The following is a 19,039-nucleotide window of genomic DNA, read 5'->3' as shown; positions in this document are numbered from 1 at the left end:
TCAGATTTACATGGACCAGTAGGCATTGAAACAAAGCTGCCTGCCTGGGTCTGGAGAAGGACCCAGAGAGAGAGAGATTTCTAGAATGAAGGGGGAAGATATCCTTTTCTTTTCATGCTGGGTCTCAAAGATAAAATATTCCAAGTGAGAAAGAGAGCATCAAATGTCAGTGAAGCATGATGTTTGGTTAGAAGATGATATTCTACAAGTGAGCCATGGGGTAGAAAGAAGCAGAAACATACAGAAGAATGCCTACAGCCTGTGACATCCTCAGCTCCAACTAGAGAGCAGAGGCAGGAGAACAGGGAAGGACAAGCACCTGAGCAGAGGGCTCCGCAGCCACAGGTAAGGAGAGCACCCAGGGACCATAGTCCAGTGGTGGACTTTAGTGACCATAGCTCTTCCTGCTGGAGGAGGTGGTGGTGTATTTGATGGTGGAGGTGCTGCCCCCAGAAGTGCTCAGGCCTCCTCCAATGCCTCTGCCACTGCTGGAACTGAAGCCACCTCCGAGGTTGTGGCCACTGCTGTAGGAGTAGCTGCCACTTCCGCCTAGGGCTAAGCCACTGCTGGCACCACCGGCGCTGCCATAACCACTGGAGACTGTGGACTGCACCACGGCTGTGGGAGGGGACAAGGACACAACACACACAGTGAGCTCCCTGTGGCTGACCTAGTCAGTCACAAGGGCTGAGACAGGGAGACACAGAACTCGCTACTTACAGATGTTGACTGGTCCCACGCCTTCACCGCTCAACCTGGAAGAAGAACAGAGCAGTGAGACCCAAGGAGCTGTCACCTGGACTTTGAGGGAAGTCCTGACCAATATAGGATCCATGAAGAACCACCTTGCAGAGGGACTCTTCCCATACTACTTATGGCCCTAGCCAGTATTCTGAAATTTTATGCTTAGTGCCTGACATACTGGAGGTATCTTCATAGTTGACAGGAGGTATATGGCACCCACCTGCACTCCTCGCCTTCCAGCAGCTTCCTGTAGGTGGCGATCTCCACGTCCAGCGCCAGCTTGACATTCATGAGCTCCTGGTACTCCTTCAGCAGCCTGGCCATGTCTTGCTTGGCCTTCTGCAAGGCATCCTCCAGCCCTTCCAGCTTGCTCCTGGCATCCTTGAGGGCCAGCTCGCCTCGTTGCTCTGCATCGGCGATGGCAGCCTGCAGGCTGGCACACTGGGAGGAGGAAACAAGCTCAATGGACTTAAGAGTCCAATCCTCACAGGACAGTAGCCTTGCTTCTTCTTTCCCATTGAGGAAAGTTCCTAGAACTCAGAACTTAGGCACTTTCACCCTTGCTGGTTAATGTGTATGCAGAATGAGATTTGGTCTAGTCTTGTGAATCATGCCATTACCCTTTGGGTTAACCATCCACATGCTGATGTAGATAGTAGCCATGGTAGATGCAATAGTGAATGCAAAATTAGAAGTACTGGAGGAACTAAATCTTACTAGTTGTATGAACTATTTTTTCCAAAGACATCCATGGGCCATTTTGGTGATCACATAGAGATGCCAGACTCAGTTATACAAATGATCACCATTGTCAGAGAACACCATTGTAGAGAATAGGTCTTCATGTGAATTCTGGGGCCTTAGTCTTCTTCCCATTGGGGAGGCTCTAAGAATATGGGCTACACTGTTCTTATTCTCTCTCACCTGAGATTCTGAGTAGAATTGTAGCACTGTTATGAATTTTTTGTGTCTCTATTTCTCAGCCTGTCTCTGCAATTCAGAAGCCAAGCAACTTTCTTACATACATATTACTTAAAGCGTTGACCATTGCAACTGGTTCTGTCCCTAGGCTGAGACTATGATTATGTCTTTTAACCAGTGGATCTTCTCTCTTAGCTTCTTTAATCCCTAGGAAATTTTTTCCCAAGTGGTAGTTGGTAACTAACTCCTGGATGGCCTAGAAAGAATTGAGGCTTTTCTTCACCATTGTGCCCCAGCCTACCTGTTTCTTGACATGGTCGATTTCAGACCTGAGCCTCTGGATCACGCGGTTGATCTCAGCAATCTCCTGCTTGGTGTTGCGCAGGTCATCCCCATGTCTGCCGGCTGTGACCTGCAGCTCCTCATACTTGGAAAAAAAGAGAGAGAGAGAGAGAAATCTATGTGATCATGCACATGCAAAGGAGGATTTTTACTTTGTAATGAGACATCTAATGCCATTAACCTAAGTTGTTTTTTTTTCTCAAGATATATTAGGACAAGTTGATGCTACATGATCTTTGGGTAAAACAGAGGTCTGCAGACCATCCTAATTAGGACTATGGCAACGTGCTAGGAACTGAAAGTGCGTGTGCTGTCTACTCAGAACTAGCATGCAGGATGATGCTGAAAGCAAAGATGCCTGGATTCTTATTTCTGTCAGCTTTCCTCCTGCTTCTGGACTCTATGCATTCAAGATGGGGACACAACTCTATGTGAATGATAATCAACACTAACAGCTAGGAGAAAATCTGCTTTAAACACTTCAGAGTGAATATTTATTTTCTGAAAGAAACTCACAAATTTCTTTCAGTAGATTCTTCCTTCCTTCCATATCCAGCTAATCAATGAAGTCAGATCTTTCCATTATTCAGAGTGAAAAACACAGGAGGCCCTGATGAGTGCCACCTCCCTGCTCACCTTAGTCTGGTACCAGGACTCAGCCTCAGCCCGGCTCCTCTGCGCAATCTCCTCATACTGGGCTTTGACCTCCGCAATGATGCTGTCCAGGTCCAGGTTACGGTTGTTGTCCATGGACAGGACCACCGAAGTGTCTGAGATATGGGTTTGCATCTGAGACAGCTCCTGCACAACACAAAGGACAATGGTCAAGTTTGCCTGTGAAGAACCAGAGCATCCCAACTCTCAGCTCTTCCCACTGTGCAGAGTAAATAGAGGAGAGGTGGGCAGCTTACAGCATCATAGAAGGCTCTCAGGAAGTTGATCTCATCCCTGAGGCTGTCTGCCCTGGCTTGCAGCTCCACCTTATTCATGTAGGCAGCATCCACATCCTAGAGACAGAACCCACCAGGTGGAGTCAGCTGAGTCCCCACCCCACCCCTTGCCCAGCCCAGGCCCCATCTCTATCTCCCTGGCCACCTTCCTGTGGGATGGGCCAGAAAGACAGAGCCATGGCTTCTCCTTCAGCAGAGAACTTGAACCTGTGAGTCAATCAGCTCACCTTCTTCAGGGTCACAAACTCATTCTCTGCTGCTGTGCGCTTGTTGATTTCATCTTCATATCTAGAAAAAGGGGTTAACACGTTTAAATCAGTGTGTTGGATGAAATCAAAGGTAGCCCATGATCCCACACTTCTTGTGATTGCAAGTGTATAAATCCATCTTGCTAATCCACACAGATGCTGGAAGATGTCTTTCCCCATGATTCATATTTCCTTATTTTGCTTTCCCCCATCCATCTACACTCTCCTCTGTTAGTATTGATTATTACTTGCATGGACATGATTGCTAAGGAATCATGCTCACAGGAACACCCATTAGCGTTCATACTGTGTTTTGGAAATGTGAGCCTATTTCCCTTCTTCAACTCACTTTTTCTTGTAGTCCTCCACCATGTCCTGCATGCCTCTCAGCTCTGAGTCCAGGCGGCCTCGCTCCCCAATGATGGAGTCCAGCTGCCTCCTGAGGTTGTTGATGTACTGCTCAAACAAAGGCTCCAGGTTCTGTCTCACAGTCTTGGTGCCCTGCTCCTGCAGCAGAGCCCATTTGGTGTCCAGGACCTTGTTCTGCTGTTCCAGGAACCGCACCTGAAGGGAGACAAGTGTGAAGAGGCCCTTAGATTTCTTTTGTCTATGACAGACTCACTGTTGTGCCTCCCACATGGGGTGCCTCCTGGGGCCACGTAGGGGAGGCCAGGGTGAAACCCCAGCCTCTATCTTCTTGGGCGGGTGGGGCCCGCTTGCACCAGGAACCACTGGCTGCAGCATGGCCCTGTCCTTTGCTTCTACAAAGGCTGTCAGGCTTCTGATTGATAAACATATCTGACCTGCTGGTCAACCCACACCTCACAGGAGGCTGGGAACTCATCTGGGTCCTGTAGAAACCAGGATCCCTGAGAGGGCAGCCCCTGGATGGGAACAATTTAGACTCAGTCCCTAGCCTACCAGTGCAGTTCAGAAAGAGTGCCTTGAGGCCAGGACACAGAAACAACTGAAAAGGCCTGCACCTGGTGAAGGCATCTACACAAAGCTGAGAGGACCTTCCCTCTTCCCTCTGCCTTTGGCCTTTACCCTCCACTCACAGGCCACAGCTCACCTTGTCGATGAAGGAGGCGAACTTGTTGTTGAGGGTCTTGATCTGCTCACGCTCCTCTGTCCTCACCCGCTGGATGGTGGGGTCGATTTCCAGGTTCAGAGGAGTCAGCAGGCTCTGGTTGATGGTGACTTCTTGGATGCCTCCAGGGGGGCACACGGGGAAGCCTGAGCCCCCATAGCCACCACCAAAGCCAGCTCCACCACCACTGAGCCCAAAGCTACCACCGCCAAAACCAAATCCACTGCCGGCTCCACCTCCAAAGCCACAGCTGCCTCCAACTCTGCTGCCATATCCAGCACCGATGCCACAGCTGCCCCCTGCCATGGAGATCCGCGAGGAGCCGCCCAGGCCATAGAGGCTCCTGCTGCCAAAGCTGGCTCCCACACCACTGCCACCGCTGCCCCTGGAGCGGCACACAGACACACTGCTGAAGCCAGAGCGGCTCAGCCCCGGGACTCTGGCTGAGCCAGAGCTGAAGCCCCTGCGGCTGCTGCTTTGGCTCCTGATGGTGGTTTTGCTAGACATGGTTCCTGGAGATTTGGAGGCTGGAGAATGCGGAGAGACTGCAGGGCCGAGCTGAGGAACAGATGGATGTGCTGTGCCCTGGACAGCTGCTTATATGGGGTGCTGATGGGCTGGGCTGAGTCCTGGAAGGTGAGCTTGCACAGTGGGAAGGGCCTGGCTTTACAAATAATGAGATCACACCTGGATTACTAGAAAAGTTATGAAATATTGAGGTTGCAGTTTTGACTTTTTTTAGTCAGGCAGAAATGCTCATGACTCCAGTTTTGACTTGATCTGAATACGCTAAGTCAGTTCTTAATTCTCCGTAGCTCGGAGTTAGTCACTGATGACACAAAGGTGCTGCCTATTCTCCTGGTGCTGCCGAGTGTGCCAACAACTGACTGTGCTGCCTGGCATCTTTTCTCCCAGGGAAGATACTAGAGATCAAGTTATGCTAACAGAAAGCTGACCATTGTCTTTCAGCGACTCAGAATGTTAAATATGACTTGTATTAATTTAGATAATATTTAAACAGAGGGAAAGAGGAAGAGCCACATCATGAGCTTTATATACCTGTCACCTCATTTTAACAATTGCTAGGTCATCTCCAGTCCTACTGTTTCCACATTAATTTCCTCTTTACTCACTGACCATAAATTACTTGAAACCAGATCCCAGAAATCTGATTGTTTTTCCAGGAGAAATCAGATTGTTTTTTAATATTATGAGTAAAGATGGCCTCTTTAACAAAATAGATTTAAATCATTTTTACACCTTTAAGTCTGATAATATTAAGAATTATTCAACTAATATTCCAGTATTCTTCTAAATATTACTGTGTGTGTGTGTGTGTGTGTGTGTGTGTGTGTGTGTGTGTGTGTGTGTGGATACTAGGGCTTGATCTCAAGGCCTGGGCACTGTCCCTTAGCGTTTTTGCTCTAGGCTGACATTCTACCACATGACCCACAGCTCTACTTACAGCTTTTTTTTGCTGATTAATTGGATATAAGAATCTGAAGGACTCCTTACTCGGATTGGTTTTTGAACTGCGATCCTCAGATCTCAGCCTTATGAGTAGCTAGAATTATAGGTGTGAGCCACCAATACTGGTAGTTTTACTGATTAAAAAAAATGGTTTTGGTTGCCCAAATCAGCACAATAAGCTTCATGTGATCAACAATATCCACTTAAATCATTTACAATTTCCACCCCTCATATTTTTTTCCTAGCAGTTTATTTGGAAAAATACTGCAAGTTAACTATTCTGTGCAATGTTTAATCTTTGTATCTGTCTACTTGTTCATGTTGTTTATTTAGCATGCTACTCTTTCTTTCCTGTTTCCTATATTCAAAATATGAAGCTTAATAAAAGATTCTCCTGTTTATTGAAATGCTTCAGAAGTATATTTAAATGCACATTTATTCTTTTTATCTATTTACAAATTGAGTATGTAATAAGTGTTTAAGGATCAAAATATGTGCTAAGGTCATCCTCACCAATCCAATTTCTGCATATGTCAGCAAACAGTGTTTTTCGCTCCTCATGCATCCTTCTGGGAACTTCAGTTGGTTATATTTTTATGCTTTTTCTCCAGAATATATGAGATGTGGTCATTTGTATGTGTGTGCATGAGTTGGGCTGTTTTTTTGACAGGTATATACATTTGCATAGATGTATAAATATTGAAAATGTGTTACATAAGTACATATTATGTATATTGTCTTTTCCAGTTATGCTAGTTGTATCCGCTCTCTCTATTTTCTCTGCGTGCTTTAAGCATCCTGGATCCCTTTTTTTGAGCTGTGTACTTTCGTAAACTGTGTATCTTTCCTTGCATGTCCCTCAGTGGCATTCAGCCTTGTGTTTCTCTTCATGCTGCTTTCAAATTGGTCTTCATCCATTGTGCCTTCATGTTTTTCTCTGTCTTTTTTCTAAACTCTGCTAGCTAATGTTTAATCTTTTGTGCTCTCAGTGTATTGTTCTTTTATTCTCTTACTTTGCGGTTGAAATAACTTACTAGATCTCTTGCCAATATTTCATTGTGCCTTTTTTTTCTTGAGTGTTAAGTGTCTTTTGTTTTGTCTACTGCTTTCTTGTCTGGATCCACAGCTCTTTTGTGGGTCCTGCAATGGCTCCTTTCTGAGCCATTCTTGTTTTTGAAACAGACATCTTGTGGACCCATCAGTTTCAGAAGCAAGAAGAGCTAGGGCTTCAGAAGGAAGAACCAGGGCTATGTCCTGGCTAACAGGAATTCTCATATGACACACAGCTGAGTAATTCTTTCATTGTTTAATTCAGCTAACCCAGCAAAGATCATTGTACTGTATCTCACAGACTCTCTACTTTCTTTGCCTCATCATTAAAAAGCTGCTTGTAAGCAACGATACACCAACTTGACTGGGCCCAGGAGTGCCTAGATATTTGGTTACACATAGTTCTGGGTAAATCTATGAGAGTATTTCTGGATGAGATCAAATTTTGAACTGGTTAACTGAGTAAGGCCGCCTCTTTGTCCTAATGTGGATAGGCTGTTTTACTCTGTTTAAGGCATGACTATAATAAAAGGCTAGGTGATAATCCTCCTTGTGGGGCCACCTCTGAGCGGAGACATTGCTCTTTCTACCATCAACTTAAGCTTAAACCTTGGCTTGTTCTTGGTCTTGTGCCTGTTGTGTTTTGGATTGCAGTACTGACTGCTTTGGTTTTCCAGTCTTAGGATTCAGTCCGGAAGAGGGTCATTGATTGCTATGGGACTAGATTACTGTGTGCAGATATTGGGACTCATTAACCTCCTCATTTAGATCTACAAGTTCTTCTTTCTTGCTTGCTTCTTATTCTCTTTCCTTTTCTTCCTATCTTGTCTTTTTGTAGTACTTGGGTTTGAATTCAAGGTAGGTGCTTGTTAGACAGATGCTTTAATACTCAGGCCATGGCCCCAACCTTTTGTCTTTTGCTATCTTTGAACTGGGTCTTGATCTTTGCATGGCCAAGAAAGTCTTCAATTGTGAAAAAAATAATCAATAAATTAGACTTCATTAAAATTAAAAGTTCTGCTCTATGAAAGTCAATGTTACGCAAAGGAGAAGTCAAACTACAGACTAGAAGAAAATATTGGCTGATGATGGACTATTATTTAAAATGTACAAAAAACTCTTAAAATGCAACAATAAGGATGTAAAGCAATTATAAAATGAGCTAGATTTTTTCATTAGTTTTTGTTTTTGCTAGTCCTTGGGCTTGTACTCTGGGACAGGGCACTGGCCCTGAGCTTCTTTGTGATCAAGGCTAGTGCTCCATCACTTGAGCCACTGCTCTACTTCAGCTTTTTCTGAACAGTTTGTTAGAGATAAGAGTTTCACAGCATTTCCTGTCTGGTCTGGCTTCAAACCATGATCTTCAAATTTTAATCTCATAAGTAGCTAGGATTACAGGCATGAGCTACCAGATCCCAGCAAAATGAGCTAGCTAAAAAAAAGAAAAAAAGAAAAAAAAAAAACAACCCACCTCACTGAACAAAGTAGAGAGTTGACAAATTAGCATATGCTAACTTATGGATAGGTGCTCAATAGATCATCAGAGAAATGCAGATGAAAATGATGATGAAATATCACTACATGGTGTTTGTTATGATGTCCAAACTCCAAAGCCATGACAGCACAAAATGCTAGTGAGGCTGAGAGATACCAGCTTTCTCCTTCATGGCTGGGTAAGCACAAGGTGTCACAGCCATAATGGAAGACAGCTTGGCAGTTTCTTCTAAACCTAAGCTTACTTGTGCTGGACAGCCCAGCAACCACAGTCCTCCCGAATGAGGTGAAAACCTACCTGCTGATATTGTGCAGGGTGTGTGTGTGTGTGTGTGTGTGTGTGTGTGTGTGTGTGTGTGTGTGTTTAGCAGCTTTCTCCTAATTGCCAAAACCTGGAGGCACAGAATGTCCTTTGGTAGGTAAATGGATACATAAATCAAGACATCAAGACAGTGGAGTATTATGAAACATTATAAAATGAGTTACCAATCTATGACAGGACACACATAGTACTAAGTGAAAGAAGCCAATCTGAAAAGTCTATGAACTATGCAATCCTAAATTTTACTAGAGATGATAAAAGTGTGAACAACAACCAGGGTTAGAAGAGGGAGGGATGTGTAGATTGTGTATAGCAGACTTTAGGATGAGACTATATGATGTTGTTATACTATAATGAGATTCTGTTGTACAATAATATAATGGTGATACATGTTTAAATGTATACATAAATGTATACCCCCAAAAGGCAAAACAAGATTGAATTCTGATGCAAACTATGGACTTGGGATAGTAATGACATATCACTGTAGTATATTCATCAGTTATAATACATATAACTAAGCTGGGCACTGGTGACTCATACCTTGTAATCATAGCTACTCAGAAGACTGAGATGTGAGGATCAGGGTTCAAAGCCAAGCTATGGCAGATAAATTTGTAAAACTCTTTTTTGTTTTTGTTTTTTGGTCATGGGGCTTGAACTCTGGGCCTAGGTGCTGTCCCTGAGCTCTTCAGCTCAAGGCTAGCACTCTACCACTTACAGCCACTGTGCCACTTTTGGTTTTCTAGTGGTTAATTGGAGATAAGAGTCTCACAGACTTTCCTGCACAGGCTGGCTTTGAACCACTTTCCTCAGATATCAGGCTCCTGAGTAGCTAGGATTACAGGCATGAACCACCAGCACCTGGTCTCTGTAAGACTCTTATCTCCACTTACCCAACAGAAAAACAGAAGTGAAAGTGTGGCTCAAATGGTAGAGTACCAGTCTCAAGTAGAAAAGCAAGCAAGAACACAAGGCCCTGAGTTCAAGCTCCAATCCTGGCGCGTGCGCGTGCACACACACACCCACACACACACCCACACACACACCAATAACTCCTATTAGGCATTGTTGATTGCTTTGAATGTTGGAATAGCTTCACATAATTATAATACATAACACTCATTCATGGTATCTAGTTCTCTGTATATTGGCAGGATTCAATTTGACACATTTCATTGAACATTTCTGTGACTATATAAGAAGTTTTGGTTTGTAGCTCTTCTTGGAATGTTACCATCTTGTTTTGGTGTTATAGTGACACTGTGGAGATGAGCCATTGCTCCCTCTGTTTCTATTTCCTGTGACATTATGAAGACTTAGTATGGTCAGATGCCAGAAGTTCCTGTAATCCTACCTACTCAGGAAGCGGGGATCTGATGATTGAAGTTTGGAGCCAATCCAGGAAGACAAATTGGAAAGATTCTTTTCTCAAATTAACCAGAAAAAAAAAGCCAGAATTGGAAGTGTGGCCCAAGTAGTAGAGTGCCATCCTTGATTGACAAAGCTGAGTCAACATTCAAATCCCTGAGTTCAAAACCAGCATACATGTACACGAACGTCCGTGCACACACACATACACACACACACACACACACACACACGGTTTGGTACAACTTCATTTAAAAAATGTTGATTTTTTAAATAACAAAATATAACCCAGTGCTTAGTTTTAGAGTCATGTAGAGTTTAGACTTAATATGTTCAACAGCTCTATGGACATTAGGGCAATTGATTTATGCTGATGTGAAATTTGGTATTTTGTACCTTCTAGAACATAGCCTGTTTAATATAAGTCACCAGATTTTGACATCGAGTTCTTTGTTATATCCCTTTATTATATTTTTATGTTCATGGGCTGTAAATTTTTAATTTTATGTACACCCATATATTAATAACTTCCTTTTGGTGTCTTGCTGGACAATAATCTTTTTATTAGACAATATTCCTTTCTATTCTTTCTCATAGAAACATGCATATGGAAAACAGGTTTAGATTTCAGAAACGGTCTTTATAGAGACCGTTATGTAGCTTCCTCAGAACCTTCTTTAGGTTCTGCTGCCAGAGAAGGTCTGGGCAGAAAGTAAGGAGTAGCCCATGTTACTTGGGAAGCAGTAAAATATGAACACAGCAGATAATAACACAGAAAGATCCAGAAGTACTAGTCACATCCTATGATATGAGAATCTGAGAGTTTATTTACTTTTTATGAGAATCTGAGAGTTAGTATTTTGTGTGTGGGTATGAGAATCAGAAAGTTAGGATGACAAAAGTCACTGGCCAACCCTAAGACAGACAAAGCCAGCTGATCTATCCCAACCTTTGTTCTTGATTTTCACTTAGCCATTTCTTAGAAGTTAAACCAGGAAAAATCATCATTCCTGTGAGAGGAATAGAACTATCCTTTCTGATCTATCAACTGGAAAATAAGTTTTTTGTGTGTGTGTGTGTGTGTGTGTGTGTGTGTGTGTGTGTCCATGAGGTGCTGAGAGTAGGACAAGCAGAGAATGTTCTCTTACTTGTTCCCACATGAAGAAATAAGAAGTTGAATATTACCTAACTATTTGGATCCTTAATATGACCAACTCCAATGACTCCAAGTTTGCTGAGTTGTGGACTGTTGAGATACACATCCCCATGAACACACCTTTCTGAGTTCATACTGTTTCCATAGGATCATATCTAGAAGTACAGCTCCAGCTCAGAAGCTATTTGTGACTATTGTTACTTGACATCAGGTAGGCTTTTTGGTCATGAGGGAATACATCATCATACAGCTAATATCTCATACTCTGGTCACCTGACATGTTGTAATTAACCATAGATATGGTTCTCAAATTGAACATAATGATCAAGCACTGACTGACAAAAGAGGAAAGCTCCTAGAGCTCACCTGAGAGGGAATATGCTATGAATCACAAGTATGGAAAGTTGAAACAGAATGTCCACTGACTGTTAAGTTAACCAGATTCTTCCATTTGTTTGTTAAGAATCTAGATCTGGGAAGGGATCTTGAGTATCAGGATAGCAAGCAAACTGGGTTGTAGAGAATGTTGAGATACACATCTTCATCCACACACCTTCCAGAGTATCTCTAAAGTATTAAGTATCTCTAAAGGAGAGAAGACAAGCTCATGGAACATGGAGAAGCCTTTTAAGCAACCACTTCTACAAAAAAGTTAAGAACCTTTGAAACTAAAGAAAGGCAACAATGAGGGGTGAATTATATTATAAATCTGCTTTATTCAGCAATTACAAGAAAGCAAAGCAAAGAGACAACATCACAAGGAGAGAGATTCTAAGTCACAGGACTCATCACAGTGCAATCACAACCATCACCCAGGTGGTTCACACGAGTGTCTGATGGGGCATTGTTGGGCCAATGGGAATTATAGAGGAGCTCCTTGTTCTGGAGTAAGACCCAAGAGGGATTTCTAGAATATAGTGGTCAGGGATCCTTTTTCTTGTCAGGTTTGGCCTCACACATAGAACTAGAAGGTGAGAGCTTGATGACTTAGTAACAAAGTGAGCACCAGATGTACATGAATTGTGATGTGTAGTCAGAGGTTGACATTCTACAAGTGAGCCATGAGGTCTGGAATGGTGGGGACAGACAGAGGAACACCGAAGGCCTGTGGCATTCTCAGCTCCAACTAGAGAGCAGAGGCAGGAGAACAGGGAAGGACAAGCACCTGAGCAGAGGGCTCCGCAGCCACAGGTAAGGAGAGCACCCAGGGACCATAGTCCAGCGGTGGACTTTAGTGCCGATAGCTCTTCCTGCTGGAGGAGGTGGTGGTGTATTTGATGGTGGAGGTGCTGCCCCCAGAAGTGCTCAGGCCTCCTCCGATGCCTCTGCCACTGCTGGAACTGAAGCCACCTCCGAGGTTGTGGCCACTGCTGTAGGAGTAGCCGCCACTTCCGCCTAGGGCTAAGCCACTGCTGGCACCACCAGCGCTGCCATAACCACTGGAGACTGTGGACTGCACCACGGCTGTGGGAGGGGACAAGGACACAACACACACAGTGAGCTCCCTGTGGCTGACCTAGTCAGTCACAAGGGCTGAGACAGGGAGACACAGAACTTGCTACTTACAGATGTTGACTGGTCCCACGCCTTCACCGCTCAACCTGGAAGAAGAACAGAGCAGTGAGGCCCAGGGAGCTGTCACCTCACCCTCGTAGGAAGATGCAATCTAGGGCTGGCCCACCAGGAACCATCTTCCAAAGGGTTATATCAGAGTAGTCACATGGTCTTTGGTGCTCTGTTCTGTGCCTGACATACCAGAGATGTCTCAGAATTTGGGGAAGGTGTGTGGCACCCACCTGCACTCCTCGCCTTCCAGCAGCTTCCTGTAGGTGGCGATCTCCACGTCCAGCGCCAGCTTGACATTCATGAGGTCCTGGTACTCCTTCAGCAGCCTGGCCATGTCCTGCTTGGCCTTCTGTAGGGCATCCTCCAGCCCTTCCAGCTTGCTCCTGGCATCCTTGAGGGCCAGCTCGCCTCGCTGCTCGGCATCGGCTATGGCGGCCTGCAGGCTGGCACACTGGGAGGGGGAAACAAGGGAGGTATACTTACATGGGGTGCTTGGGGTGGTTAGATTTGGATATTCATTCCCAACAGAGTCCAAGGAAATGATTTAACAATGACCTCTAAATGTTTCTGCTCACAGTACCTGCTTCTTGACGTGGTCGATTTCAGATCTGAGCCTCTGGATCATGCGGTTGATCTCAGCAATCTCCTGCTTGGTGTTGCGCAGGTCATCCCCGTGTCTGCCAGCTGTGACCTGAAGCTCCTCATACTGTAAGTCAATTGGAAAGAAAAAAGTCAATGAGAGCAGTCCGCCCCCTCCAGATGAAGAGTCTTACTCTTGAAGTAGGTATGCAACATGTGGACCTAATGGCTTCTCCTCGAGAAATTTTATGAAATTTACAACAAAATTAAGTTTTCTAAAAATAAAATATTTAGGAAAGCTCCTGTGATGTGGGCATTTAATAATTCACAGGTGTAAACCACAGGCATCATAACTGGGAGACCATGGAGAGCAAAGTTTTCCTGGGGCTCACAGAGTCTGCACTGTGTTCTGAGAGCTAGACCTCAGAGTAAATCTTCAAGATATCTATGTCCGTATCTATAGTGGCTTTCATCCTGACTCAGAGTTCATTTTTTATTCCTAGACAGGGACACAAGTGTTATAAGACTCAACTCCATAAAAGTCAGCTCACAGTTTTTATGGTAAGACTCATCTTCCTTTCTGAATGAAGTCAGATCTTTCCATTATTCAGAGTGAAAAACATAGGAGGCCCTGATGAGTGCCACCTCCCTGCTCACCTTAGTCTGGTACCAGGACTCAGCCTCAGCCCGGCTCCTCTGCGCAATCTCCTCATACTGGGCTTTGACCTCCGCAATGATGCTGTCCAGGTCCAGGTTACGGTTGTTGTCCATGGACAGGACCACCGAAGTGTCTGAGATATGGGTTTGCATCTGAGACAGCTCCTGCACAACACAAAGGACAATGGTCAAGTTTGCCTGTGAAGAACCAGAGCATCCCAACTCTCAGCTCTTCCCACTGTGCAGAGTAAATAGAGGAGAGGTGGGCAGCTTACAGCATCATAGAAGGCTCTCAGGAAGTTGATCTCATCCCTGAGGCTGTCTGCCCTGGCTTGCAGCTCCACCTTATTCATGTAGGCAGCATCCACATCCTAGAGACAGAACCCACCAGGTGGAGTCAGCTGAGCCCCCCCACCCCGCCCCTTGCCCAGCCCAGGCCCCATCTCTATCTCCCTGGCCACCTTCCTGTGGGATGGGCCAGAAAGACAGAGCCATGGCTTCTCCTTCAGCAGAGAACTTGAACCTGTGAGTCAATCAGCTCACCTTCTTCAGGGTCACAAACTCATTCTCTGCTGCTGTGCGCTTGTTGATTTCATCTTCATATCTAAGAGAAGAAGGGGTTAACATGTTTAAACCAGGGATGGATGAAAAGGAAAGCCTGCAATCCCACACTGTCTAGGCCCATCCGTCTGCCCCCACAAAATGTAGAAGATAATTAATTTTTACTAAAACTTCACTTCTTTATTTTCTCCTAACCATATTTGATCTTACATATACTACTCTCTGGTCAGAGTGTTTCATTTTCTTTTCTATGAGCATACTTCACTTTGGAATGCAGCCCACTGTTTGTGAGGTGTGAGTGTTGGAAACAGCCATTCTCCCTTCAGCTTACTTGTTCTTGTAGTCCTCCACCATGTCCTGCATGCCTCTCAGCTCTGAGTCCAGGCGGCCTCGCTCCCCAGTGATGGAGTCCAGCTGCCTCCTGAGGTTGTTGATGTACTGCTCGAACAAAGGCTCCAGGTTCTGTCTCACAGTCTTGGTGCCCTGCTCCTGCAGCAGAGCCCATTTGGTGTCCAGGACCTTGTTCTGCTGCTCCAGGAACCGCACCTAAGGTGGAGGAGGGAGTGTGAGAAAGAAGGTGGTCAATTGTTAGGCAAAGATCAGAAGAATAGTGTGTCTGTGAGCAGGTTCTCAGTGTTTTTTCATCTACAATCCTGGGCTCAGGCTGAGAGCTCTGTTTTGCCAATCTTTTTTATATTGGCATCACACAAACCGACCAGAGAAATTCCTACAGACCACTGACGGCCTTTCACATTCCCAGTTATGAAGTCAATTTTGTCTCCTGGTTCCTAGGCACATGGCCCAGTCTAGTTTTAAAGTCATATTTACATCAATGTACAAAGGTGGTTTTTTTATTATTATTACAGATGGCACCTCAGGTATATGGAATGCAAAATGGCCTAAGGATTAAGTTCCTGCCTCCTTTCCCAGTGAGTGCTTGTGTCTCTTTGAGAATAGACTCATTATATCTCATTTTATAGTTATCCTCTGTTTCTAGAATAGATTGGCATTCCCACATATCAAATAAGTGTTTTTATCTTTCCCTTAATGTAGCCAGAGAAATCCTTTGCTTGTTTTACCTTTGCTTTTCTTTCTTGTTTAACTCTCTCTTGTAAGACCCCTGAGTAGACATACTCCCCCCCAAAACACTGGCATCTCTGTAATCTCTTAGGTACTGAGGAAGGGAGATGTCGCCTTTTCCATCATCTCTGCCTCCTCGGCACTTCTGGACAGTCAGTAGTGACAGTCATTATCAGCAGGTCTGTGATCCATGAAGGACCCTGAAGAGGTCTACGTGTTCCCTTTCCTGGGCTCATGTCCAGCATCTGAGGAGACATTCTGAGGTGCCCTGTCCTAGCTTCCTTCCGCAGGAGGCCTGTTGTATCTGGAGCCGGGCAGTCTGAATGCCCAGAGCAGGACTCATCCTTCTGCTCACCTTGTCGATGAAGGAGGCGAACTTGTTGTTGAGGGTCTTGATCTGCTCACGCTCCTCTGTCCTCACCCGCTGGATGGTGGGGTCGATTTCCAGGTTCAGAGGAGTCAGCAGGCTCTGGTTGATGGTGACTTCTTGGATGCCTCCAGGGGGGCACACGGGGAAGCCTGAGCCCCCATAGCCACCACCAAAGCCAGCTCCACCACCACTGAGCCCAAAGCTACCACCGCCAAAACCAAATCCACTGCCGGCTCCACCTCCAAAGCCACAGCTGCCTCCAACTCTGCTGCCATATCCAGCACCGATGCCACAGCTGCCCCCTGCCATGGAGATCCGCGAGGAGCCGCCCAGGCCATAGAGGCTCCTGCTGCCAAAGCTGGCTCCCACACCACTGCCACCGCTGCCCCTGGAGCGGCACACAGACACACTGCTGAAGCCAGAGCGGCTCAGCCCCGGGACTCTGGCTGAGCCAGAGCTGAAGCCCCTGCGGCTGCTGCTTTGGCTCCTGATGGTGGTTTTGCTAGACATGGTTCCTGGAGATTTGGAGGCTGGAGAATGCGGAGAGACTGCAGGGCCGAGCTGAGGAACAGATGGATGTGCTGTGCCCTGGACAGCTGCTTATATGGGGTGCTGATGGGCTGGGCTGAGTCCTGGAAGGTGAGCTTGCACAGTGGGAAGGGCCTGGCTTTACAAATAATGAGATCACCCCCACCTTCTAGAAAGGAATGAAACTGCAGATTGCTTTTTGGCTTCCTTTAGTCATGGAGAAATTCTCTTGCCTTCCAGCCTTGACTTGATCTTAACACAATGAGCCTGGATGTAAAGTCACTGAAGTCATGAGTTAGTCACTTCTCAAACAAAGGAGACAAGGAGCTGATCTGTGATAATTGTCCCTTCCTTCTGCTTATTCAGCCACTCCCTGTGTACCCCCTTACCACACAGGTTTTCTCCTCCACCTGCACCTCCCTTTCCATCTGAGTGGGACTCTCTGTCACAAGGAACTGAACAAGAAATGGCCTGCGGAACTTTTTCACCAAGTTTGAACCAGTCCTTTCTGTTGTTCTTGGTGGTTCTTCCTGGAGGATTGCAATGGAGTTGCGGATTGTTTACAGCTATAATCCTCCTTGAGATGACATTGATCCCTTTTTCATTCTAAGCAACATTTTTCCGTGTCTTGTATGATACATTGCCCACCTGGGATTTTCAGGACAGGAGTAGATGCTGGCTGACCTCTGAGGAAGTCTCCATCCTCTGGCCCCTCTCTCACCACTGTCCATTCATACATCAGTCTGATTCTCATGGAAAGTTATCTTCCTAGTGGAAACTCATACGCAATTTTCTCTTTGGTGTTCTGGAATGTGTGCTTAGATCTTAATGTACCCATAAGTGAAGAAGATAAAAAAAATCATTAAGGAATTCCCAAGAATTTTGACTTTCTTAGGAGACAAGAATCAAGAATCAGTAGGGTGTGTATCAAATATTGAGGGGTACACAGAAGCAATGAATCACCAAAATGTGTTCTTACAAGTACAATGATTTCACAAGTAAGTTTTAAACCGACATTTCTAACTCCGTGTTGGATATCTGAAATCTTCTAGACATGTTCTCTAAGGGAAGGCAGGCTATCCAATGAGAAATAGCACTTGCTTTATGGCAAGAATTAGATTCATTTTTTTTCCAGTGCACCCATGAAGTACATATAGTACAAGGGGGGAACTGAGAACAATTCTAGGTGCTTTCTTCTCTAGGACCATGTGGCTACCCACATCAACATGAGACTACAGAAGCTGTTTGATATGCAGATCTTTCTCCCCAACTTGTTGGAGACACAGCATTCAGTAGAGGAGGGAGTTTCCTGCTAACTCAGTATCTGGCAGGAAAGAGACACCTTCTCCAGACAACGGAAGCAGCTGTCCTCCCTCCACACCTGTTGCACAATGGTTCAGGAAGAATGTGTTCCCACCCAGTTCTGGGAACAAGTGCTCCATCTCATGGTCCAGTGCACTGATTCACTCTATCCTCTTGGGTCAGGGGCTTTAGCTGTGGCATGGATGGCGCTAGGAAGGGAAGGAATCATAGGCAAGTTGGGTGGTGGTAGCAACCCGCATTGGTTCTATATCATTGTCAGAGTCCATTGTCAATGGCAACTTCCTTACTACTAGGGCAGGGTAGAGTAGTTTAGGGCAATGATTGTGGCTTGTGACTTGCAAAGCTGAAAGTATTCTATTCTTTTAAAGAAAAAAACACTTTGTCAAGCCTTATTTCTGAGCATGAGCCCTGAAGTCAGACCAGGGTTCTTTATGCAAATCACAGAACCTTTCTGTGTTATGCTGGATACTCATCAATGGGGGTAGAAATAGTACCTACCCTCCAATGTTGTGGGGCTGGAAGAAGATGTGAAACCCGCAGCACTATGTCTGGCATCTAAGTTCTCAGTGAGGAGGAGCTACTCATTACCATAAGGAATCACAAAGAAGCTGGATGTAGTAGCATCTTCAAGAAAAGGAGCACCATGGATGAAAGCTTGATGTATAAAAGCTTCAAAGAACAGGATTGCAGATGCAGCATGTATATGTATTAGGGGATAGTTGAAAGATAGTGGAAGAAGTCCAACCATGCACATTTGGGGTGTGGTACTAAGGACCTAAGAAGCGTGTGTTAGAGTTTGCCTTTGTACCTGCAAGAGCCACAGCAAGCAGGAGAGCAAACAGGATCCAAGGAGGAACTTGCAAGCTTGCAAGAGCAGCAGCACAGAGCAAAAGATGGACTGTATTGACTGGATATCTGGAGGAAACAAGATGATCAGAGAGAACCAGTCTTTGGCAGGAACCCAGATCCATTTCTTCACAGCCCACCACCTTCAGGTGTATTTGACTCCTTTGCTGCTGGTTTTCTGTCTTTCCTGGACTGGGCGTGGGAACTGTTCAATGTTTCCCAGCCTACTTTCATCGTGCAATCCTGTCTGGACTGTTTCTCTCCTCCTGTGGAATCTGCCAGTCTTGCCTTTTCTCTCCAGCCTTAGCATCTAGACGTGGTCCTGGGCAGTGGGGACCCCTAGGAGGCTCAAGAACTACCTTCTAAAATAA

General features: G+C 45.3%; 2 protein-coding genes across 4 annotated transcripts; both read right to left on the bottom strand.

Annotated features, from left to right (window-relative positions):
- Nucleotides 1–385: 385 nt before the first annotated feature.
- LOC125364394 (keratin, type II cytoskeletal 6A) lies at nucleotides 386–4,854 on the bottom strand. 3 transcript variants are annotated; one of them, XM_048363930.1, is made up of 10 exons: nucleotides 4,586–4,802; nucleotides 4,278–4,549; nucleotides 3,555–3,769; nucleotides 3,185–3,245; nucleotides 2,919–3,014; nucleotides 2,644–2,808; nucleotides 1,967–2,092; nucleotides 965–1,185; nucleotides 721–755; nucleotides 386–618 (listed from the first exon to the last, which is right to left on the bottom strand). In XM_048363930.1, exons 1-10 carry the CDS (start codon nucleotides 4,800–4,802, stop codon nucleotides 386–388), a joined length of 1,641 nt encoding a protein of 546 aa, XP_048219887.1. The 3 variants fall into 3 exon arrangements, with proteins under 3 accessions (XP_048219887.1, XP_048219866.1, XP_048219876.1); XM_048363909.1 differs by having other exon boundaries at nucleotides 386–659; nucleotides 717–755; nucleotides 4,278–4,854; XM_048363919.1 differs by having other exon boundaries at nucleotides 4,278–4,854.
- Nucleotides 4,855–11,925: 7,071 nt separating this feature from the next.
- Nucleotides 11,926–16,481, bottom strand: Krt6a (keratin 6A). Its single transcript, XM_048363945.1, has 9 exons — nucleotides 15,957–16,481; nucleotides 14,853–15,067; nucleotides 14,504–14,564; nucleotides 14,236–14,331; nucleotides 13,961–14,125; nucleotides 13,305–13,430; nucleotides 12,955–13,175; nucleotides 12,725–12,759; nucleotides 11,926–12,622 (listed from the first exon to the last, which is right to left on the bottom strand). Exons 1-9 carry the CDS (start codon nucleotides 16,479–16,481, stop codon nucleotides 12,390–12,392), a joined length of 1,677 nt encoding a protein of 558 aa, XP_048219902.1. The 3' UTR covers nucleotides 11,926–12,389.
- Nucleotides 16,482–19,039: the final 2,558 nt, after the last annotated feature.

This window comes from Perognathus longimembris, chromosome 1, assembly GCF_023159225.1.
Source record: "Perognathus longimembris pacificus isolate PPM17 chromosome 1, ASM2315922v1, whole genome shotgun sequence".
NCBI classification, from domain to species: domain Eukaryota; kingdom Metazoa; phylum Chordata; class Mammalia; order Rodentia; family Heteromyidae; genus Perognathus; species Perognathus longimembris.
This window is presented reverse-complemented; position numbering and strand designations above follow the sequence as displayed.